The sequence below is a fragment of the Rhinatrema bivittatum genome, chromosome 1, assembly GCF_901001135.1.
Source record: "Rhinatrema bivittatum chromosome 1, aRhiBiv1.1, whole genome shotgun sequence".
Taxonomy (NCBI): domain Eukaryota; kingdom Metazoa; phylum Chordata; class Amphibia; order Gymnophiona; family Rhinatrematidae; genus Rhinatrema; species Rhinatrema bivittatum.
In genome coordinates, this window is record NC_042615.1 from 491,856,471 (window position 1) to 491,881,775 (window position 25,305).

Below are 25,305 nucleotides of genomic sequence, written 5' to 3' on the forward strand. Positions count from 1 at the left end.
ATGGGAGTGGGAAGCCTGTGTGTTCATGTATGAGAGAGAGACTGGTTGGTAAGGTGACGGGGTGTTGAGAGAAAGAGACTGGTGTGTGTGAGTATGAGAGAAAGAATGTGATTCAGGGAATGAGAAGCCTGTGCAGTGGAGAGCGAGCATGGAAATAAGAGAGAGACTGGTGTGTGTGTGTGTATGTATGTGTGTGTAACAGAGAGAAAGTGATTATGGGAATGAGAAGCCTGTGCATGTGAAGAGAGTGAACATGGGAGTGAGAAACATGGGTGTGTGTGAGACACAGCATGTGAGGGAGAAGCCTGTATATGTAAGACAGAACATGGAAGTGGGAAGCCTGTGTGTGTATGCATGAGAGAGATCAGGTGATTGGTGTGTGTGTGTGTGTGTGAAAGAAAGTGATTATGGGAATGAGAAACCTGTGCATGTGAAGAGTGAGCATGGGAGTGAGAAACCTGGGTGTGTGTGAGACACAGCATGGGAGTGAGAAGCCTGTATATCTGAAAGAACATGGGAGTGGGAAGCCTGTGTGTGTGTATGCATGAGAGAGATCAGGTGACTGGTGTGTGTGTCAAAGACTGGGAGATGATTAGTGTGTGAGAGACAGAAACTGGTCATGGGGGCATGACTGGTATGGTGTGTGTGTGTGAGAGACATGGGCATTAAGGAAGAGGACCATGAGTATAGAGCTTAGCCTCTACTGCTGCTTCTGCTGTGTGCTACGGCCTGCATGGAAGAGGAGCAGGAGAGCTGCTGGAGGGGGTAAGTAAAGGTGGCTTTTTAAGTTTATTTTTCTTGATTGACTGCCATTTTAATTATTTAATATTATGTGATGTGTCTGCTTTTTTTGAAATATTTTATTGGTGTTTGGAGAATTTTTTAATAGTTTTTAATTGTTGGATGTTATTCTGTTCATAGCTATTTAGAAACATTTATTCTGCTTATTAGTATAGTTTTACAATTATTTCTGTGTGGGGATCTATAGCTGCTTGCTAGTTCTGTTTTCCTAATAAGAGGTGTATTGGTTTTTAGGGCCTGATTTAATATTTATATTGTTGCCTTTTCATAGATAGGGTTGCTCCTATTTGAGTGTATTCCATAATACAAGTGTAAATGTGTGTGGATTAGTTTATGTGCATTACTACAGATCCTGGGAGTATGTTAGGTCGGTTCTGCGTCTGTTACCGAGATGAGATATTTTACTAGCATGTAAGAGTTTTATCAGTCTTATTTGTTGTGTTTTCTCAAGAGGACATGCATTGGTGGTAAACTGCTGTCTTTTCATAAGTAGGGCTATTGAGCCTGGAAGTAGAAGGAGTTTGAGTTGCTGTTACTGAGATGACACCAGAACCAGAATATCTTTTTTGTAGGGTGAGTTGTATGGGGAATGTCATAATTCTGCTTTACATCCATTATTGTGGGTCAGGGGGGTTCCCGTGGATGCAAACTGAACTTTTACATTTAGCCCCGTGACGATCATGGGTCAGTGTGTCACGCATGTGAGAACCATCTGTCAGGTGTGTCCCGACAGAAAAAAGGTTGAGAACCACTGCCATAGAGGAAAGGCGAGATTGGGGAGATATGATAGAGACATTCAAATATCTCAAAGGTTTCCATGCACAGGATGTGAGCTTTTTTCAATGTCTCATGAGATGAGGTTGAAAGGGGGTAGGAGTAATCTAGGAAATATTTCTTTACAGAGGGTGGTAGATGTGTAGAACAGCCTCCCAGTGGAAGTGGTGGAGACAAAAACAGTATCTGAATTCAAGAAAGCATGAGATAAATATAGGGGATCTCTAAGGAAGTACTGAGAATTATAATGCAAAATTAAATGATTGGATGGGCAGACTGGATGGGCCATACAGCTTTTTTCTGCATCATTTTTCTCTGTTGCTATGTGTGTGTGTGTGTGTGTGTGTGTGTGTGTGTGTGTGTGTGTGTGTGTGTGTGTGTGTGTGTGTGTGTGTGTGTGAATAGGAGCCTGCCAGGGTTGTGCATGTATGTATGTGAGTGAGAGAAAGCCAGCCTGATGTGTGTGTGAGAAAGGAAGCCTGCCTCCATGTTTGTGTGTGAATGGAAGCCTGCCTGGATTTTGTGTGTGTAGGAGCCTGCCTGAGTTGTGTGAGTGTGTGTATGAATAAGAGCCTGCCTGGGTTGTGTGTGAATGAATGGGAGCCTGTCTGGGATGTGTTGTATGTCAAAGGGAACATGCTTGGGATGGGGGGGGGAGAGGAGGAGGTTATGTGTGTGTGAGTCTTCCCCTCCTCTCCCTCATTAATTCATAAAATTCTCAGGACTTCTGGAAATAAAAAGTTCCCTGGTATGGAGAGAGGAATTTAGTGTTTGATGTATCTGCTATTAAAATATGTATCTGCTATTAGAATATTTCTATTCGTTAACTGATTTGAAATATTTATTCTTTTTATGAATATGATTTTACTATTATGATTGAGGTTTTATATTTCTTGATTTTATTGTTTAATATTTTATGAAGATTGGTACTTCAAAACCATCAAAAAGCCCTTTTAACCCTTGTCCTGGCTACTTACTGAAAAACATTAAAGACCATATTGCTCATTCAATCACTAATATAGTAAATGCTTCACTGTCACAAGGCATATTTCCAGAATCCATCAAAAGAAAATCTATCTTACCCATTCCCAAAAAGAAAAACCAAGACCCTGCAGATATGTCCAACTATCGACCCATTGCTTCTCTACCCTCAATAGCCAAAATTATTGAATCTGTTGTACTTCGTCAAGTTTCTGACTACATAGATGACAACAATATATTATACAACAATCAACATGGATTCAGAAAAGGCCATAGCACGGAATCACTTCTCATCTCATCATTCGATACCATCATAAGAGGATTTGATTCAAACACAAACTACATTTTGGTAATAACTGACATCTCTGCAGCTTTTGATAAATTAGAAAGTAAAATATCATGATTTAAAGTAACACAAATAGGTATCAATGGATCAGTGTTTCAATGGTTTTCCTCTTTCATATCAAATCGTCTGCAAAGAATCATAATTGGAAGCTCGAAATCTGAATGATACACCACCAAGACGGGTGTACCTCAAGGATCATCATTCTCTGCACTATTATTTAATATCTATCTTTTACCATTATGTAGCCTTTACGCAGATGACATTCAGTTCACCATCCCTTTTTCTGAATCTTGGTCTAAAACCTTTGCTTTACTCCAACTCTACTTAACAACAATAAAAATCTGGCTTTCTCACAACAGACTAAAATTAAATGCCTCAAAAACAGAGTTAATTTATCTGTCCACAGTACCGGACTCTATTCAACAACCCCCACAAAGTTTTACATTCGAAGGACAATCAATACCTATAAAGCCATATGCAAAAAACCTAGGTATGCTTATTGATTCCAGACTCGCAATGACCAATAACATATTAGCCACAGTAAAGAAATCCTTTTTTAAATTACATATGTTGAAACAACTAAAACCCCCGTTACTACCATCAGACTTCCGCTCAGTTACACAAGCTCTAATTCTAACAAACTTAGATTACTGTAATTCACTATATTTGGGACTACCCACATCAACTATCCACCCTCTGCAACTTGTCCAAAATGCCACAGCTCGGATCCTGTTTAACCTACCTCGGAGAGAACACATCACGCCTATCTTCCAACAGCTCCATTGGCTACCAGTATCCTATCGCATCACCTATAAAATTCTGTCAATTATCCACAACTTGTTATATAATTGTAACTCAATTTGGCTCTGCTCCCTACTAAGAATATACAAACCCACTAGACAGCTTCGATCCATGGACAAATGCCCACTAGAAGTACCATCTGTAAAAACCGCAAGTTTAGCGCTGACTCGAAAGCGGGCCTTCTCCGTTGTGGGCCCCATCCTATGGAACTCTCTCCCGGAACAAATTTGCCTAACCGCTAATAATAAAGAATTTAAGAAAGCTCTGAAAACCCACCTTTATACCATTGCTTACAAAATTCAATAATTATTTACCACATACTCGCAGCAGAAATTGTTTTAATAATGTTTTACTGTAAATGTGATTTAATTTTATGATAACTTGGTTTGTCTTCTAACTGTGAATGTCTTACTGTAAACCGCTTAGACGGTCAGATTCCTGTCCTATTTTGCGATATATAAAAACTTTTCAATAAATAAATAAATAAATAAATACTTTTCTGTTTCACCATTGTTGCTATGCATATAGAGTCTGGCCTGTGGTGGGTTACAGTTCAGTTCTCTATACGTTTCTATTTATACTTTCTGATCGCTTTATTCTGTATTTGGTCAGTGTCTATGTTCTGCATGTGTGACTGAAGTGATGTATTTTGCTGGCATATAGTTTCTGTGTAGAAATCTATAGCAGTCTGATTTGTTTTGATTCCCTAATAGGAGATGACTTGGTGTTCTAGGCCCTAGTGTAATATGTGCAGTGTTGCCTTTTCATAGATATGGTTGTTACTGTCTGAGTGCTGACAGTTAGGTTTGTTTTGGTATGGGAGGTTTACTAAATTGTAATGCTAATTCTGTTTATTCATGGCTTTCTGAGGGCCAAGCCCACACCCAACATGCAGTACAAAAGGTCTATTGCCATATGACTTCCAAGTGTCTTTATTGCAGAGTTTTCTGGTTGGCACCACAAGAGTGCATGTAAATAGAAGAAATAATTTGTGATATTTTTGCCTCAGAAGACTGCACTTTTGAATGTTCCTTTTCAAAAATCTGTTATAAATGCATAATGTGTGTGTGTGTGTGTGTGTGTGTGTGTGTGTGTGTGTGTGTGTGTGTGTGTGTGGTGTCTGTAGATGGTGGTGGTGGTGGGCCTTGTGTGCAGTCTGTAAAGTTTGGCTAGGTTACCTAATTAAATTCTTCTTAAAGATATGAAAATTTAAAAAATGGCTGTTTAAACAGGCATTTGAAAAGTGAGCGTGTTAATTTCATACATGATTTTAGGAGCATTTTTTAGATCTGATATATAGTCACACTGAAGTTTTTATCTGTTAATACTTGAATTTTATGTAATTTGATTTATATATATATATTACTTTTAGATTATATACATTTGATGTTGTTTTATTATGTTATTATGTATGTTTTAATCTCATTTATTTATATGTTGTTGTGAACCGGTATGACTGTATCAGAATATCGGTATACAAAACTAACTAAATAAATAAATGCCCTTCCACTGACCAGCCAGGGGCAGAGGAAGGTGTCAGTTATTACAAATATAAATTGCTGGAGGGAGCTGGGCTTTTATTGACAGGCCCGGTTCAAAGACTGAATTAATCGGGGGGGGGGGGGGGGCAGCATAGTAATTGCTCACACAGGACACCAAAAAACCTAGCACTGGCCCTGGGCAAGAGGGGAGGCAGAAGAGGCAGTAAAACTAGCAAAAAAAAAAAAAGGAAGAAAATCACCAGGTAGCAGTCTATGAAGGCTCATGGCATTGTAGCCCAGTTAGGACAGATTGTGATTAAGCTGGAAATTCAAAAGGAGAAATATATAAAGGTTTTAGGCCACCAATTGTGGCTTTGAAATCCCTTAATCCAGCCAACATGGGCAGGCCTGAGGAGACACAGTCCTGTGTGCTGCCATGCAGAGAGGTTCCCAGGTTCTCGGAATGCTGTACAGGCAGAGTTCAAAGCCTCTTGGTGAGAAGGGAGTCTCAGCCATTGCTAAACAGTGACATCTAGTGGTCAGACTTAGGGTCCATGTTAGCCAGGATGTGGCACAAGCTGCTATTTGTGGCCATGGCTTAGGACTGTCACTGCAATGACTGGGTAAGTTGGGAGAGGGATATGAAATAAGGGGAAAACCACAGAGAGGAGTTAATGAAGGATCATGGCACAATGAAGAATGATTCTGACTGAGCCAGAAGCAAAAAGGAGCAGGAGGAAATTGATGGGCCAAACTTCCTTCTTTCACCTCAGTTGATATGCAGATAAAGCTTGCATAGGACTAAGGTACACTTCTTTTTGTTCACATATCCCCAATGTAAGAGGGGTTTTATGCACAAAAATGCATCAGACACTAAAGTGACCTGTATGGGCTTTTGCTTATATGAAAAACCTCTCCTCCACACAGGCAGCACACAAGTAGCCAGGCTGCCTTAAACGATCCTTTCAGTGGATGGTCTTGTTGTTAGAGGTTTACAGCAGCTGAACCGCTAAACTGAAGTGACCTTAGAAAATGAATTTGAACTGTTCTAATATTTTTTACTTTACGGACGTATTAGCACATGATTAGGTTGCATTCAAGGGATTAGGAATTCTCTTGCTTCAAGCTGGTGACACTTTCTGACACAAAGAAATGCACTATAAAAAAAAAAAAAGGGACTGTGAAAAATATCTCTGAGTATTAAAGAATGCAGCTTCACTGAGTGGGGAGGACTTCTGGCCATTGCCTTGTGGGCTGAACTTTCTGCACAGGGAAAAATAAAAAACCTGGAGAAGCTTTACTGTAATGCCGCGACAACCGCGGCTCCAAGTCCACAGCTGGCGCACCTTACCTCCCGACTAGCAGGACGCCACTGCTCAACCTTGCGCTGACCTCCTACGTATGCGCGCGCGCCATCCATCGCCTTTTAAAGGACCCGTGGTGGGAAACACACCTGCAGCGCCTCCTGATGACATCACGGGGGGGTCTCGTATTTAACCTCAGCCCAGCATTCAGCTGCACCTCTGCCACAGGTCCCTTGCAGTTCTGCTGGTGTTCATTGCACTTGTTTCTGTTAGGTCCAGCTTCTGCCTTGCTCCTCTCCGGTCCTGTTCATGCCTTGTTCTAGCTCTGCCTTGCTCCGGTTCCATCTCCTCCTGTTCCTGTCCGCCTTCCTCCGGCCTTCTGGTACCCCAGTCTCTGTTCTCCTAGCCCCCGGACTGATTTCTGGTTGCCTTCACACGTGCCTGGACATTAACTCTGCCTAACTGATGCCTGCCCTGAACTGTGCTTGGATACCAACCCTGCATGATCGCCGCTTGCCTTGACCCTTGCCTGGATTCCAATGCGGTCTGTCTGCTGCCTCTGCTGACCCTCGGATCTCCTTCATTCCTGCCAGCCTCAGAACCCAAGGGCTCAACCTGCGAGGAAGAGACCGGTATAAGTGAAACCCGCTCTTAGTCCCAGCCAGGAGCGGGTCTGCCTGCTGTCAGCAGGGACTCAGCCCTTGCCACGAGCTGGGTAGTACAAACCACACCACACTGACATGTATAAAGGGTGCGTTTTCCAAAGGGTACAACCAGAAAGCACAAACCTGAAAATTAAAATGATTAAAACAGAGGTTTGAGAAGTACAGCATATTCTCTGTTAAGAATATAAGAACAAAATAAATTGCCATGCTGGGTCAGACCAAGTGTCCATCAAGCCCAGCCTCCTGTTTCCAACAATGGCCAATCCAGGCTACAAGAACCTGGCAATTACCCAAACACCAAGAAGATCCCATGCTACTGATGCAATTAATAGCAGTGGCTATTCCCTAACGGGCGGATTTTAAATGCCCTGCTCGCATAAATCCGCCCGGATTTACGCGAGCAGGGCCCTCGCGCGCCGGTGCGCCTATTTCGCACAGGCCGCCGGCACGCGCAGAGCCCCGGGACGCGCGCGCTGGGGGCATGTCGGGGCGGGGCCGAATGACACGGCATTTCGGGGGCGGGACGCGGCCTTTCAGGGGCGGGACCGGGGGCGTGGTGCCAGCCCAGGGGCTTGGTCGAGGCCTCCGGACCAGCCCCCGGGTCGGATGACGGCGCGCCAGCAGTCCGCTGGCGCACGTATATTTACGTCTGCTTCTAGCAGGCGTAAATCGAGGGACAAAGGTAAGGGGGGGGTTTAGATAGGGCCGGGGGGGGGGGTGGGTTAGGTAGGGGAAGGTGAGGGGAGGGCGAAAGAAAGTTCCCTCTGAGGCCGCTCCGAAATCGGAGCACCGATCCAGGATTTTATAAGATACGTGCGGCTATGCGCGTATCTTATAAAATCCAGCGTACTTTTGTTTGCGCCTGCTGCGCGAACAAAAGTACGCGATCACGCTCTTTTTTAAAATCTACCCCTAAGTAAATTTGATTAATAGCAGTTAATGAACTTCTCCTCCAAGAACTTATCCAAACCTTTTTTAAAAACACAGCTACACTAAATGCACTAACCACATCCTCTGGCAAAAATTCCAGAGCTTTATTGTACGTTGAGTGAATAATAATTTTCTCCGATTAGTTTTAAAGGTGCCCCATGCTAACTTCATGGAGTGCCCCCTAGTCCTTCTATTATCTGAAAGAGTAAATAACCGATTCACATCTACCATTCTAGACCTCTCATGATTTTAAAGACCTCTATCATATCCCCCCTCAGCCGTCTCTTCTCCAAGCTGAACAGTCCCAACCTCTTTAGCCTTTGCTCATAGGGAGCTGTTCCATTCCCCTTATCATTTTGGTAGGCCTTCTCTGTACCTTCTCCATCGCAATTATATCTTTTTTGAGATGCGGCGACCAGAATTGTACACAGTACTCAAGGTGCGGTCTCACCATGGAGCGATACAGAAGCATTATGACATTTTCCGTTTTATTCACCATTCCCTTTCTAATAATTCCCAACATTCTGTTTGCTTTTTTGACTGCCACAGCACACTGAACAGACAATTTCAATGTGTTATCCACTATGACGCCTAGATCTCTTTCTTGGGTGGTAACACCTAATATGGAACCCAACATTGTGTAATTATAGCATGGGTTATTTTCCCTATATGCATCACCTTGCACTTATCCACATTAAATTTCATCTGCCATTTGGATGCCCAATTTTCCAGTCTCACAAGGTCTTCCTGCAATTTATCACAATCTGCTTGTGATTTAACTACTCTGAACAATTTTGTGTCATCTGCAAATTTGATTATTTCACTCGTATTTCTTTTCAGATTTCTTTCCGATTTCGGAGCGGCCTCAGAGGGGACAGAGACAGCCTGCTTGGCGCGCGCAGGTTGCACAATTGTGCACCTCCCTGCGTGCGCAGACTTTGGATTTTATAACATGTGTGCGGTAGCGCGCGCATGTTATAAAATTGGGTGTAGATTTGTTCTTGCCGGGTTGCGCGAACAAATCTACGCCCACGCATAACTTTAAAAATCTACCCCATATTGAAAAGAACCGGTCCAAGTCCAGATCCCTGAGGCACTCCACTGTTTGCTCTTTTCCACTGAGAAAATTGACCATTTAATCCTACTCTCTGTTTCCTGTCTTTAGTTTGTAATCCACAAAAGGATACCACCTCCTATCCCATGAATTTTTAGTTTTCTTAAAAGCCTCTCATGAGGGACTTTGTCAAACGCCTTCTGAAAATCCAAATACGATACATCTACCAGTTCACCTTTATCCACGTTTATTAACCCCTTCAAAAAAAATGAAGCAGATTTGTGAGGCAAGACTTGCCTTGGGTAAATCCATGCTGTGTTCCATTAAAACATGTCTTTCTATATGCTCTGTGATTTTGATCTTTAGAATAGTTTCCACTATTTTTCCCAGCACTGAAGTCAGGCTCACCGGTCTATAGTTTCCTGGATTGCCCCTGGAGTCCTTTTTAAATATTGGGGTTACATTGGCCACCCTCCAGTCTTCAGGTACAATGGATGATTTTAATGATAGGTTACAAATTTTAACTAATAAACCTATAATTTCAATTTTTAGTTTCTTCAGAACCCTGGGGAGCATACCATTCGGTCCAGGTGATTTGCTACTCTTTAGTTTGTCAATCTGGCCTACATCATCTTCCAGGTTCACAGTGATTTGATTCAGTTCATCTGACTCATCACCCTTGAAAACATCTCCGGAACTGGTATCTACCCAACATCCTCATTAGTAAACTCAGAAATAAAGAATTCATTTATTGTTTCTGCAATTACCTTATCTTCCCCTAGAGTCCCTTTAACCCCTAGGTCATCTAACGGTCCAAGTGATTCCCTCACAGGTTTCTTGCTTTGGATATATTTTTTAAAGTTTTTATTATGAGTTTTTGCCTCTATGGCCAATTTCATTTCAAACCCTCTCTTAGCCTGTCTTAACAATGTTTTACACTTAACTTGACAATGCTTATGCTTTTTCCTTTTTTTTTTTCAGATGGATCCTTTTTCCAATACTTGAAGGATATTTTTTGGGCTAAAATAGCCTCTTTCACCTCACCTTCTAACCATGCTGGTAATCATTTTGACTTCCTTCCACCTTTCTCAATGTGTGGAATATATCTGGACTGTGCTTTTAAGATTGTATTTTTAAACAATGTACATGCCTGTTGTACACTATTAACCTTTACAATTGCACCTTTCTTTTTTTTTTCTATTTTCCTCTTTTTATCAATGTTTCCCTTTTGAAAATTTGGTGTTAGATTTGTAGATTTACTTATTGTCCCCCTTCCAGTCATTAGTTCAAATGTGATCATGTTATGATCATTATTGTCAAGTGGCCCCACCACCATTACCTCTCTCACCAAATCCTGTGTTCCACTAAGAATTAAATATAAAATAGCTCCCTCTCTCATTGGTTCCTGAACTAATAGTTCGATGAAGCAGTTGTTTATTGCACCCAGGAATTTTATATCTCTAGCATGTCCTGATGTTACATTTACCCGGTCAATATTCGGGTAATTGAAATCTCCCATTATTACTGCACTGCCAAATTGGTTAGATTCCCTGATTTCTCTTAGCATTTCATCATCTATCTGATCATTTTGGCCAGGTGGATGGTAGAATACTCCTATCATTATACTCTTACCCAACACACATGGGATTTCTACCCATATAGATTCTGAGCATTTAGTGTCTTAGATGATCTATATTCTGTTGGACTCTATATCCTTCCAAACATAAAGTGCTACACCCACACCAAGTTGATCCGCCCTATCACTGCGATATAATTTGTATCCTGATATAGCACTGTCCCATTGGTTATCCTTCTTCCACCAGGTCTCTGAGATGCCAGTTATGTCTATCTCATCATTCACTGTTATACATTCTAACTCTCCCATCTTACTTCTTAGACTTCTGGCATTCGCATACAGAGATTTCAAAGTGCATTTTTTTGTTTTATTAATAACCTGTTTTCAGTTGATAGGGATAATTTGGAATTCTTTAGCTCAAGTGATTCTTTACTAATAGGCACATGAACTACTTTTGCTTTTATTGGAACCTCTCTGTTGGGATGCCCTAACTCTCCTGTTTTATTAATATCCTTCAAAGATACATTCCTCCAAACCATGCACTGCTGAGTGACTGTCGGTTTTCCCCCTTGTTCTAGTGTAAAAGCTGCTCTATCTCCTTTTTAAAAGTTAGTGCCAGCAGCTTGGTTGCACTCTGGTTAAGGTGGAGCCCATCCTTTCAGAAAAGTCTCCCCCTTTCCCAAAAGGTTGTCTAGTTCCTCACAAAAATGAATCCCTCTTCCCTGCACCATCGTCTCATCCATGCATTGAGACTCCAGAGCTCTGCCTGCCTCAGAGACCTGCACGTGGAACAGGGAGCATTTCAGAGAATGCCACCCTGGAGGTTCTGGTTTTCAGCTTTCTACCTAAATTCCTAAATCTGGTTTCCAGAACCTCCGTCTCACATTTTTCTATGTCGTTAGTGCCCACATGTACCATGACAGCCGGCTCCTCCACAGCACTGTCTATAATCCTCTCCAGGTGACACATAAGGTCTGCCACCTTTGCACCTGGCAGGCAAGTTACCAGGAGGTCCTCTCGTCCACCAGCCACCCAGCTTTCTACATTTTTAATAATCGAATCACCAACTATGATGGCCAACCTAACCCTTCCTTCTTGGGCAGTAGCCCTGAGAGACTTGAGAAGGGCGACCAAAATGATAAAGGGGATGGAACAGCTCCCCTATGAGGAAAGGCTAAAGAGGTTAGGGCTGTTCAGCTTGGAGAAGAGACAGACGAGGGGGCATATGATAGAGGTCTTTAAAATCATGAGAGGTCTAAATGGATAGATGCAAATCAGTTATATAAACTTTTGGATAATAGAAGGACTAGGGGGCACTCCATGAAGTTAGCAAGTAGCACATTTAAAATTAATTGGAGAAAATTCTTTTTCACTCAACGCATAATTAAGCTCTGGAATTTGTTGCCAGAGGATGTAGTTGATGTAGTTAGTGTAGCTGGGTTTAAAAAAGGTTTGGATAAGATATTGGAGAAGTCAATTAACTGTTATTAATCAAGTTGACTTAGAGAATGGCCTCTGCTACTACTGGCATCAGTAGCCTGGGATTTTCTTAGTGTTTGGGTTCTTGCCAGGTTCCTGTAGCCTGGTTTGGCCATTGTTGGAAATAGGATACTGGGCTTGATGGACCCTTGGTCTAACCCAGTATGGCAAATTCTTATGTTCTTATGTCCTCAGTGTGAGAGGACAACGAATCACCTGGAGAGCAGATCCTTGTTAAAGGATCACTTCCCGCTATACCAGGGTGATGCTCTCCAACCGGAAGACCTTTCTAAAACAAGGCAGCACCAGGGCTGCCAGACTGGATTTGGGACTTGGCTTTTATGTCCCTGAAAGTCTCATCAATGTACCTCTCTGCCTGCCTCAGCTTCTCCAGGTTTGTCACTCTAGCCTCCAGAGATCGGACTCATTCTCTGAAAGCCAGGACTTCTTTGCACCGGGGCTCACATATAATCTCTCACCAGCGGGTAAAAAAAATCATACATGTGACACTCAAAAAGACTGGAAAGATCCCCTCTTGCTGCTGGACTCCTGCCCTCATCTTAATTTTGTTGAGTTCCTAGTTAAGCTTAGGTTTCTAAGGGAGTTGGAATTAGAGTACTTTAAATTTATAGGTGTAATCACTAATCTGCTAGTGATCTACAAGGGGATGATTAAACTCTCAATAAGGGCTGGTGCAACAGTATGATTTAGATAAGAGCCTAATTGATTTTTAATGAGAAAGTATCTTTTGCCTAAAAAATCAAGGATTGAGCTAGGGGTGGGTGGCTGGGAAAGACAGTCACTAGAATTAACTCCCTCTGGCTTGCTTATTATCTCAGACACAAACTAAAGAATATATCCCACCCAGTGGCTCTGCACTAAAAGCCCTGCCCTCCAGAACACAGAGCTGCCGCAGGTTCTATTCCTGTGTTGGCGAAATTGGAAAGGAGGCTGAAAGTAAATACTAGTCAACCTAATAGACTTAGGGCCGGATTTTAAAAGGGTTACGCACATAAGGTACGCGCGTAACCCTTTTAAAACTCCCCTGTGCACGCCGAGCCTATTTTGCCTAGGCTCGGCGGCGAGCGCAAGCCCCGGGATGAGCGTTAAGTCCCGGGGCTTCGCTAGGGGGGGGCATGGTGCCAGCCCGGGGGCATTCTGGGGGCGCAGCTGAGGCCTCCGGAACAGCCCCCGGGTCGGGAGATGGTGCGCCAGCAGCCCGCTGGCGCGCACGAGTTACACTTGCCGGAGGCAGGCGTAACTTTTAGAATAAAGGTGGGGGGAGGTTAGATAGGGCTGGGGGGGTGGATTAGGTAGGGGAAGGTACAGGTGGGTAGAAGGAAAGTTCCCTCCGAGGCCGCTCCGATTTCGGAGCGGCCTCGGAGGGAACGGGCAGCGTGCGCAGGGCTCGGCGCGCAAAGTACACAAATGTGCACCCCCTTGCGTGCACCGACCCCGGATTTTATAAGATACGCCCGCACACTTCCGATCCTCTTCAACTGCAAAGGGTGCGGGGCCTCTGGAAGCTGGGGAACTTGAAGCCTGGATTGCTCACTGTGACCTCTGGTGTCCTCTCCCAGGGAATGCAGGGAGCAGTATGCAAATAATCCTTCTGGTCCTCTTCTACTGTAAAGGATGCAGGCCTCTGGAGCTTGAAGCCTAGATCACTTACTGTGACCTCTGGAGTCCTCTCCTGGGAGATGCAGGGAGCAGTATGCACATGAGCCTTCCGGTCCTTTAGTCTTACAATAAAAATGAGGGAAATACTACTTCCAAATATATAACAGTGACACTTCATGGATTTTATTTTAATTTATACAACGCCTTTGATCAAAGTACCCATAACAAATTGGACAGAAGATAAAACATACTTAGCAGGGAAGGGGCGGGGATCAGAGGCAAATACATGAACAGAAGAGCAAAGAGCAAGAATGGGTAGGTACCTAACCTATAGTGTGTCTTTCAGAATTGAATCTATTACAGAGTTACACCAGCTACGGGTACTCGAGGAGGATGAGTAAGATATAGGTGGATGGAGGTGGAAAGGTATAATCCTGATTCAGCTCTTTGTTTTTCCTGGGTCATCCTATATGAAAACTGAAGCACATATAAAATGGCTGCCCTTCATAACCCTGCGACCGTGCTGTCAAAGCCATCACTCTGTAAGTCAAGCCAGATGAAAGGAATGTTAGCTTCTGAAAGCTGGTGAAAAAAATGTGTTTTTAAAAAAAAAAGGTAATTGGAAAAGCTTCCATATAAATTCCAAGGACAAGACAGTGCTTTGCTCTTTTAATTATAAAAAGCACCAAACACTTAGCAAAGGGTATTTTTTACTACCATAATCATCTGGGTAGATATCAACATTTAATACTTCTTCACCACACGTGCAGCTGCCTCAGGGGTGAATGGCCTTGCAGCAGATCTCTGGAGACCATACAGCACAAAGTTTTCACAGAAGTAGAGAAGAAAAGGTACACTAGCTTTATTATTACCAGGCTGCATCTGGGTAAACTGAGCTACACACCGATGAAGAGACTGGCTCGAGGTCACACTGTAAGTTGAAGAGAGGAGACTCAAATTTAGACCACATGATTTTTCATGATTCACAGCTGAATGCTCCAGTCACCAGAGACCAATACCCTCTCTCTTCAAAAGATTTAGGACAAAACTGCATGAACAGACATGAATGAATACAACTAGCAAGACCAAATTGTGAAATAAGCAACAGCATAATAAATCTCAGTAGGGTCCTCGATTATTCGACTAGAGCCAAAGGTGCTGTGTTCCCTTCTTCTAAAACCCTACATCCTCAAAACAAAAGCTTCATGTGATATTAGGTTCTTTTGCTGACTGCAGGTTAACCCTCCCACACACACACACCTGTGCCACTCATGTTCTAGCAGCAGTCCACCACTTGAGCACTGATCATCCTCCCAATCTCACAGGGCACAAAATATATCACCTGCAGCGTATCAGCACCCTGCCAGCCCTGATGGACTGGAGTCTCGAAATGGCATTCACAAGTTGCAGCACCGCAGGGAGACCTCAAAATATGTTCAACATTTTTATCTGGAATGAACGCTCAACAACTTAATACATTTAGATTTCCAGAGTTATCCTCTCTTCATCTGCACCGATGAAATGCAGAATTCTTATCAAACATATAGTACTCCACCTATAACTAGAGCTGCAGTTTTTGAATTTAATACGTGCGTTCATGTTTCTTTTAGCATGGAATCATACTAGCTGCAACCCACTGAGAGTTCGGCAGAGGATACATGGCCCCCGCCTTCCCAATTCGATTTTGGTAGTCTGATCCCACCCCGCTCATTCCAGACTGAGCCCTGCACTCTTGCCCTCACCTCTCCAGCCCAACACTAGCACTCTTTCCTTTTCTCTCCAACTACGAGCATCCTCTTTCTGCCTGTCTGTCCAGCTGCCTCACATCCAGCACTGCAACTGTCCCATTTGGCTTTGTTCAACAACCTGCACAAGTTCTACAGCAGGGGGACACCTTCTTGTAACTGAAGCTAGAGTAGCGCAGACAGGCAGCAGGATTCCATGGACAGCCAGATGGCTACGCTTCTAAGTGTATTATACAGAGAGAAATTGTCAGTTTTGAAACTCATGAGTTCATATGTCCTTTCATAAACCTGTTGCCAAATGTATGTGTCTTTGACCGGTTTTTCTCACACTGGATGTGGAGTAATCCAGGCCCTAGCAAATCTGTTCTTCAGGAACTACATTATAAATATATACGTGAGATAGATTTGCATGCAGTGGAGGCAGTGCATGCAAATATCTCTCATGCATATTCATTGTGGATATCCTGAAAAACAGATTTGCCAGGACTAGGGAGGATACTCCAGGACCAGCTTGAGAAACACTGTTGTGCAAAATGTATGCACGCATGCTGTGCTACCATTTTCTTATGGAGGGGCAGAGAGGGTGCTCTTGACAAATCTGGTCCAGTAGGTATGACACTCCTTTCATAAAATAAATTAACCAGGGGCTCCTCTCTCCCCTCCTCCAGCATACCACCGACTGTAGATAATAATTACAGATAAGAAAAGCTACGAGTAGGAGTTGGCATCTGGGGAAGACAGCTTATTTGCGCCTTCTTCCTCGGCATAAATCTGGTTCTTTTCCCACCTACACCCTTCCCCCCCCCCCAACTCCAATGTCATGCAGCTGTCAGCTCTTCCAGAAAGTGCACTGAAGATCAAACTATGTCTGCTGATGGCTGTGTCCAGACAATAAGTAACGTTCAAAGGATTTAGCAGCGCCTGTGACTGATCATCCCTGCTCCCTTGCCATCACCTGCTGATTTTGTCCAGGTGTTTTATGGCTATCTTGAAACCCTGGAAAACAGACAGAAAGAAGCCTTTGCCAATTATTATTATTTTTTTTTTTTTTGTCTAGAGATATGCATTCCTCACACAGATGGCGGACAGCCACAACCTGACCTGTACCAGACTGAATTTCCTCCACCCTCCAAGTCAGGGAATGAGGGAGCCACTGTATCTGGTACCATGTCTCATCATCATCTTTCAGAACACTGCCCTAGCTGTATGTGCAAACACTGCCTTCGCTAGTTAGAAACACAGCACAACATTTTTTTTTTTTTTCAAAGTAAGGTAAACAACTGGGAAAGTCATTTGAGGCTTTTTCTCAGAACACCATACTGCTACGCTGTTGGGCAGGACAAGGGTTGCCAACTGGGTCCAGATTTTCAGGACAGGTTTATCCAGTCCTGCTTTTACCCACCCGCATACAGGTACTTATATTCTTGCTTTTCTGAGGGAATACAATAGGGAAATCAGAATAAATCCAAGCACGCAAAAGGGGTAAAACCAGGACTGGATCAACCTGTCCTGCAAACCTGGAGCCAGTTGGGAACCCTAGGCAGGATGAATAATTTTAGAGCAGCCTTTCCTCCCTGCCTGACCGCAGTCCTTACTAGGGGTGTGCATTCGGTCCCTATGTATTTGCAATCCGCAACGGATGTGGCCATATTCGTTGTATTCGTGGGGAAGTGAAACGTATCGCGATTCCCCACGAATACACGAATCTTTGCCAAATTATTCGGCCGCCTAAAGAAACCAATTTAAACAAACCCCCCAACACTTACCAAAACTCCCTGGTGGTCCAGTGGGGGTCCTGGAGCCATCCCCTGCACTCACACCCTCGGAGCAGGTTTCAAAATGGCGCCGATAGCTTTTGACCTACTATGTCACAGGTGCTACTGGTGCCATTGGTCAGCCCCTGTCACATGGCCATCGGCACCATCTTGTGCTCCTACCATGTGACAGGGGCTGACCAATGGCACCGGTAGCCCCTGTGACATAGTATGGGCAAAGGCTATCTGTGCCATTTTGAGTACTGGCATCCGACGGTCCGAGTGCAGGAGGTCGCTCCCGGACCGCCGCTGGACTTTTGGCAAGTCTTGTGGGGGTCAGGAGGGTCCCCCAAGACTTGCCAAAAGTCCCTGGTGGTCCAGCAGGGGTCCAGGAGCGACCTCCTGCACTCGGACCGTCGGCTGCCAGTAATATAAATGGCGCCGATAGCATTTGCCCTTACTATGTCACAGGGGCATAATTCAACGTCCATCTTCCGACTCGCGGGCCGTGGGCACATTTTTTAAATTTTAAATTTTTTTTTATTTTTGGGTCCTCTGACTTAATATCACTATGATATTAAGTCAGAGGGTGTACAGAAAAGCAGTTTTTTCTGCTTTTCTGTACACTTTCCCGGTGCCGGCCGAAATTAGCGCCTGCTTTTGGGCAGGCGCTAATTTTTGAAAGTAAAATGTGCAGCTTTGCTGCACATTTTGCTTTCTGTATCGCGCAGGAATAACTAATAGGCTCATCAGCATGCATTTGCATGTTGATGGCCCTATTAGTTTCGGGGGGGGGGGGGGGGGGGGGAGGGTTGGCCGCGCATTTTCGACGCATAATTTCCCCTTACTGTATAAGGGGTAAAGCTAGCGCATCGAAAACGTGCCTCCAAACCCGGGCTAGCACTTTACTGTATCGGCCCGAAGGATAGTAACAGCCTCTCCGTGCAGTTACCCCCAAGCCTTATGCTAAGGGTAGTAATATTTACCAATAATATCTCCCACACAATAATACAAAACCTTATTAAATGTTAATGCTCTAACACCTTGCTAAACACATTCATGCTTACTAATTGCTCTTAATTATACAAAGGTGCCTCCACATAATTTTCTTTTAAACTTTTAAAGCATCCTGTCTCAATGTCCACTTGAAATGAAAGCCTCAGCCACTTAAAGTTCTTAAACCCTACATTCACGGATTTGTTAAACTGACCAAGGAAGAGAACAACTCATAACCCACTTTTAGAATGTCCTATTTCAAATGTTCACTTGCCACGTTTAATTGTGGACTTTCATTTCAAGTGCACATTGAGACAGGATGTTTTAAAAGCTTTAAAAAAATGTTCAATTAGAGCTTACCTGCTAATTTTCTTTCCTCTAATCCTGCCAGACCAGTCAATAACAGCGAGATGTGCCCTTCCAACTAACAGATGGAGGCAGAGTCCCAGATTCTTCTCTGACGTTACCATCCTATCTAGGGGTGCAGCAGGGCAGTAATCAGTAGAGTTTGTCAAAGCTTCTCATTCCCCAGTGGCTCTTCTATATTTTTTTTTTTAATACATAACCCAAAAATGAATATTACGGGTAAGGCAATGCTCTCTTGCCTTCCCAACTTAAACAATGCTCCCTTGCATAAACTTGATCTTTCCTTCCCCAGGGTGTACTTTCACCCCCATATCTTTTCCTTCATATATATATCTTTTTCCTCTTTTTTTTTTTTGTTTCTGCTCAAAAAGAAAGAAAAAGAAAAAAATATCTACTCGGTCTGCATCCCCCTAAAGCTTCTTTCGGTGGCCCTACCTTCTGTTTCTCCAGTGTTGGTGGATCTTCCACCCCTTCTGTTCCTGATTCCCTCTTTCCCTTTAGTTGTGTCTGGGGCGGGAACTGGACCAGGCTTGAGGAAAGAAAGTTAGCCATTTAAGTTCTGATTGAACCTTCCTCTACCTCCCGCCAGACCAGTCAACACCAGCGGGTTACACCTCAGCTGTCTTTATCCCAGAAAGAAGATGCCCAGGGCTACTTCCAGGACTCCTGTTGCCAACGTAAGTTTCCTTCCTCTCATATTGGTTTAATCTATAAGGCCTTGAGAAAGGATACACAGAAGACCAAGTGGCTGCTTTGCATAAGTCTATCGGGCAGAGGCGGCTCAAGGCAATCTGCTGCCTGAGGCAAAGGATGAAATGGCGCCCCCGCCTCCATGGCCCGGTGCAGGTGAAATCACCGAGGGCCAGGGCAGGGGGAAGGCAATGGTGGGTGAAGTGACTTGCCCAAGGTCACAAAGAACGGCAACAGGATTTGAACCCTGGCTTCCCTTGTTTGCAGCCCATTGCTCTAACCACTCAGTTTTTGGCCCTGTTATTTTTTTGTTCTCAGTCTTCGGCGTCCACACTAAGGGACGCTGGAGAAATGTTTAATGGGGTGAGGCAGTCTAGAAATAGGACTCCTCCATTTCCTATTGCCTGCCTCCCACCCTTCTCCAGGATCTGCCCCCTGGGGGTGTGAGAGGTTGGTGAATGGTGAGAGTCTGTGTGTGTGTGACACACTCTCTCTTAGGGCTGATATAAGGGTATTAGATGCCCTAGACAAACTTTACAGCCCCCCTTCCCTCCCCACATAATTAAAACTTATGAATTATTTTCCATTTTAAAATTTTATTAACTTCCCCAACCTAAAAAGACAGATTGCATATGGAAAATAAACATTCAAAGTACAATCTTCTGAAATAAAAATATCATTTACAACAAGATATATATTATACAGGCATACACTGCAAAAAAAAAATATTTTCAGTAATAATAGTTCAATAGACTTAATAAACTACCTTTCTCATAGTAATCAAGGTGGTTTACTGGATCCCATATGGTATCTCTGTAACCCATCATTATTTGTTGATTATAGCTATGAATGATATGTTTGTAAACCATTGTAATCTTTACATGGAACAACTAAATGTCCAAATAAATAAATAAATAAATATTAGGCCTATGGTAAAGTGCACTGGGTGTGGACTTGGCCACAGAAAGCCAGGAATGAACTGAACTACAATTCCAATATAGTAAGCTTTCCATATCACAATTGCCAACACTCAACCTATGAAAAAGCCATACTGCAAATATTACATCAGGCCATAAACACCAATACACCTCCTCTTAGGAAAACAGATTACAGCCAGGTTGTTGTAAATCCCTACACAGAAACCAAATGCTAGCAGAATACCTAAAGCCTCAGTCACACAAGCAGAACACAGATAGACTCTCACCAAATACAGAATAAAGAGATCATAAAATATAAATTGAAACGTGCAGACAAAAACTAAACTGGAAATCACAAGAAGTCAAATTCTGTAACCAATGCAAACACAATCAGGAAATATAAAACATTAAACATACCAATAAAAAGAATGTCAAATCTGCTGATAAATTCAGCCAATTAAAAACACGTATAAAAATGTTTAAAATATTACCAAACACTAATAAAATATTTCAAAACAGCAGATACATCACATCCAATAATAAAATCTAACAAGGATAAAAATAAAATCTCCCACTCTCCATACCTGGGAACTTTAGATTTCCAGTCCTCCTGAGATTGTCGTAGATTGGAGGAGGGTGCACAAACTTTAACCTCTCTCACACACATATATATACAGGTACTCTCACATACGCACACATATGTGCGCAAGCACTCTCTCTCATAGACACATGCATACACATACACACAACCCACCACCCTCTCATATACACACACACACCCACCCCAGCACCCTCTCATATACACACATCCACCCCACCCCCCACCCCCTCTCATATACACACACACCCACCCCACCCCCCTCTCATATACACACACACCCCAGCACCCTCTCATATACACACACACCCCCACCCCACCCCCTCTCATACATACACACACACTAATCCCACCCCCCTCTCATATACACACATACCCACCCACCCCACCACCCTCTCATGTACACACACACCCCACCACCCTCACCTCATATATATATATATATATATATATACACACATACACACACCCCTCATATATATACACACACACACCTCATATATATATACACACACACAACCACCACCTCATACACACACACACACCTCATATATATATATATATATATATACATACATACACACACCCCTCATATATATGTACACACACACACACAACCACCACCTCATACACACACCTCATATATATACACACACACACACAACCTCATATGTATACACACACACCTCATATATATATATATACACACACACACACAACCACCACCTCATATACACACACACACACCCACCACCTCATACACACACACACACCCCCACCACCTCATACATATACACACACACACACCCCCACCACCTCATACATATACACACACACACACAACCACCACCTCATATATACACACACACAACCACCACCTCATACACACACACCCACCACCACCTCATACACACACACAACCCCACCCACCCTCTCAGGAAAGGATATAATGTAATGTAATCAGGAACACTACAGATGAGAGTTGTACTATGTGTTACATCTTAAATATTCACATGTGATACCATAGATTATAAAATGAGGGTTAAAATGTGAACAAAACGTTTTTTTAATGAATGTTGAATGTTAACAATAGTGTTATCATGTGAATATGATGATGAATGTCCTTTATCAACAGTGACCAATATTATGTTTTAAAAGGATATATATTATATTTGAGGGTGAGAATGAGTCTAGCAATAGTATAGAGGTAAGGTTATTAATGATGGTAGATGCAGGTTTGCACATGATTTGAAGTATGTTCAAGTGTGGTCTTCATTTAAAAGAATAAGTGGAGTATATCCATAAGAAGATAATGATAATAAAAATGTTTTTATTACATTTATATTTAAAATAAAAGCTGTTTTAATATATAATCAAAAGTTTTGATGCATGGTGTTTACTAAAACAAACCAAAGTGCTTTTTTCCATTTCTCCAATTTTTGGGGGTAGTCTTGTGTAATATAATAAGCATGAGCTAGGTAGATATAATGCCTTTTTGGGGGGATATATATACACACACACACTCACTCACACTGAGACCCATCCACACCCACCCTCTCTTTCATACACACACCCCTTTCATTCATTCACAAACCCACTCAACACCACACACCCTCTCATACACTCATCACCCTGACATAGAGACATCCATTCACACCTTATAGGGGTTGCTGCTGTTTCTACAGATGGTGGTGGTGAGGGGTCACTATTAATCCCGGGGGCTTTTTCCATGCTTTTCAGGGATGGGTGTAGAATTGGACTGTTCGTCCCTTTAACAAACATCAGGGAGGCATGTTAGCGTCCTGATGTCCCCACGGTGGTTTTTATCAACATTTACCTAACTAAAATAGTGGGGCAGATTTTTTTTTTTTTTAGATCAGCCATGTTATTTCATTTACATTGAGCTGCCTATGCATAAACTATTTTGCATGAATTAGATGATTTTATGCATGCAAAGTAGCATATTTCCTTAGGGGGAGAACCCATAGAAGATACTGTGCGATGAACAGCCTTACACGCAGTTTAACACGTGATGCTAATTTATCGCGGTTTAGTTAATCTAGCTGCAAGTTTGCCGGTCCTTCAGTAGGCAAGAAAACAACTAAGGCTTAGGGGTGACAAGCAGAAGGCATAACTTTTACAAGCCAGCAAGTAATAAGATTATGTCTGCCTTCTGTAATAGGGCTCCCACCCTCAAATTAAATCACACGTAGTACGCTACTGCAAAATAGGGAAAGCACGCCGACGAGCTATTCTGTCAATGCTCTGATTTTTTACCAAGGTCAGCGTGCACTACTTCCTTAACCAAATCCCTTCCCCGCCCCACCTCCTTTCCTCTGTGAAAGGAACAGACTGTAACTCTTCTGAGCCTTTAAAAAAAAAAAAAAGTTTTTAACACGCACCGGTGCTGCAAGCGCCAGGCAAACCGATCGGTTCACGCAAAGGGCACAGTTAAATCAGCATCTCTCTCTCTCTCTAAACTTTCTAATCAAGCGAGCAGTGACTCAGCAGAACAAACAAACACAAAACTAAACGCAAGCTGTCACAGTGAATCACGAGCCATTTAGCATTTCAAGGCACCGTTTGTAAAATGTACATCTGAACAAGCCACACTAGTCCGTGAATTCGGTCAAATCTTATATTAAAAAAGAAACAAGGCAGAGCACAGTGCCTTCTCCCAATAAAATTAACATCAACTTTCTGTCCTCACGCCAGAGCCCCGATGGGAAATGAAATATGTTTAGTCTTCACATGGCTGCGGTAATTTAATCCCCGCACTTCTCCTTATTTTCTTGATGACAAAAGAAAAAAAAAATTCCCAACTGGCAGGGGCCACCTGCACCGATTACTCCTCCATCCACACCCACGGCACAGGGAAAATGAGCCAGCGATCATTAACCTTAATTTCTTCTAACATAAACCTCAACTGGAGAGCAGGCTCGGCCTCTCCAGAAACTCCTCTGAGATAATGCGGGGGAGAGGAGAGAGGAGAGAGGGGAGAGGGGAGCTGGGAGCTCGTAGGGGGAAACAAAAAAAAAATCAAGAGAACTCGGGACTCGCTTTAAAAGGAAGAAATAATTCACTGCTGGTTTATGGAGCTTCACTATAACCATATTGTATGGGGATGAGACTGTACTAGAAGTTTAGAGACTCTCGATCCTTCAGGTGGATTTTTTTCTTCTTCTTGCAATTCCCTCTTTCCTCTAGTCAAAAGAGGAAAGTGGCCGCGACAACCCCCTCGGCTTCTTGCAAGCAGAGCGATGGCTGGGGCTGGCCAGGAGGAATGCAGGTGTGGCTGCAAGAAATATGCATGGGGGAAGGACCGGCAGGCAGCCATATATCATCGGGGGGAGGAATCTTAATTTTGCAGGGGAGCTCCCTTCCGGCCGCACGGCGGAGAAACGCGGGGCTGGCCCGGCCGGCAGGGACCCTGCTGGGCTTTCGGGTCAGCTGGAGCCAGCAAGGGTGCAAGGCAGGCTCTGGGGGTCCCTGCAAAGTCCCACTTTTCCCTTTCCTCATCCCAGCAGGCAGCCAGGCTTCTGGGAGCAATCAAGTGACCATGACAGCACACGAGAAAGCTCCAAGCATTCTTTAAAAAAAAAATAATAATAATAACCCTCCAACGCCGTAAGATTGCCCAAAGCCAACAAGGCGTTTTCAAGGATGTAGAATATCTTCCAGCTATCAGAAATGCAAAAGCCCATAAACATTTCAAGTCTATAACAAAAGTGCGATTGTATTACCTCTGAGCACATTACAACAAGCTGTTTTGTCGCCTTACCGAGCGCACACGGACCGTGACTTCCGCTGCAGCCAGCGGGCAAGGAGCAACTTTGATCGCGTCCCACGGTCCCTCATTATTTCGGCCCTCCCCGTAAGAAGCAGGGGTGTGACACAAAATGCTTAAAAAGGAAGCTGTTAGGCGTCCCGTGTGCTTCCCGAGCCTCTTTGTGGGTGAACTGTCCAGACGAGCCTGGTTCCCCCCCCCCCCCCCCCAGCACTTTGCGCCTTCTCGAGTTGTCAAAGGTCAGTTCTGCTAGTCCGCGGCGAAGACGAACTGCTGAAGCCTTCTGTGCCACAGGTCATTTCTCTTAAGCGACAGGAGAGGGCTGGACGCCACTGACGCCTCTTGTCAGCAGACAGGGCAGTCTGGCCTAAGCAACGACTTGCACCTTCAGGAACTGGAGGGGAGGCTCGTTTAAAAAAAAACAAAACAAAACCCTTCCATCGAATTTATTGATCGCACAAATAATGTGTATTAAAAAAAAAAAAAATATATATATATATATATATATATATATATATATATATATATATATATATGTTTTATCATTCTGGAAGGCAACTGTGCAAGGTGGCCAGAGTCTGGTAGGATTTTCCTTTCATGCTCTGTCAAGTCCCCTAAGCACGTTCCTGTCTTTATGCTA

The 25,305-nt window shown here is 43.4% G+C and overlaps 1 protein-coding gene across 4 annotated transcripts in view; it reads right to left on the reverse strand.

Annotated features, from left to right (window-relative positions):
- Nucleotides 1-25,305, reverse strand: part of BNC2 (basonuclin 2) — a 1,148,851-nt gene that overhangs the window by 568,514 nt on the left and 555,032 nt on the right. Inside the window, exon 1 of one of the 4 annotated variants that reach the window (XM_029608619.1) lies at nt 24,622-24,790. The exons of the other annotated variants lie outside the window; for them this stretch is intronic. Coding sequence (XP_029464479.1) covers nt 24,622-24,633 — 12 coding nt within the window. The 5' untranslated portion in view covers nt 24,634-24,790. Of the gene's footprint in view, nt 1-24,621; nt 24,791-25,305 lie in introns of those variants that run through there. 4 annotated transcript variants of the gene reach the window in all.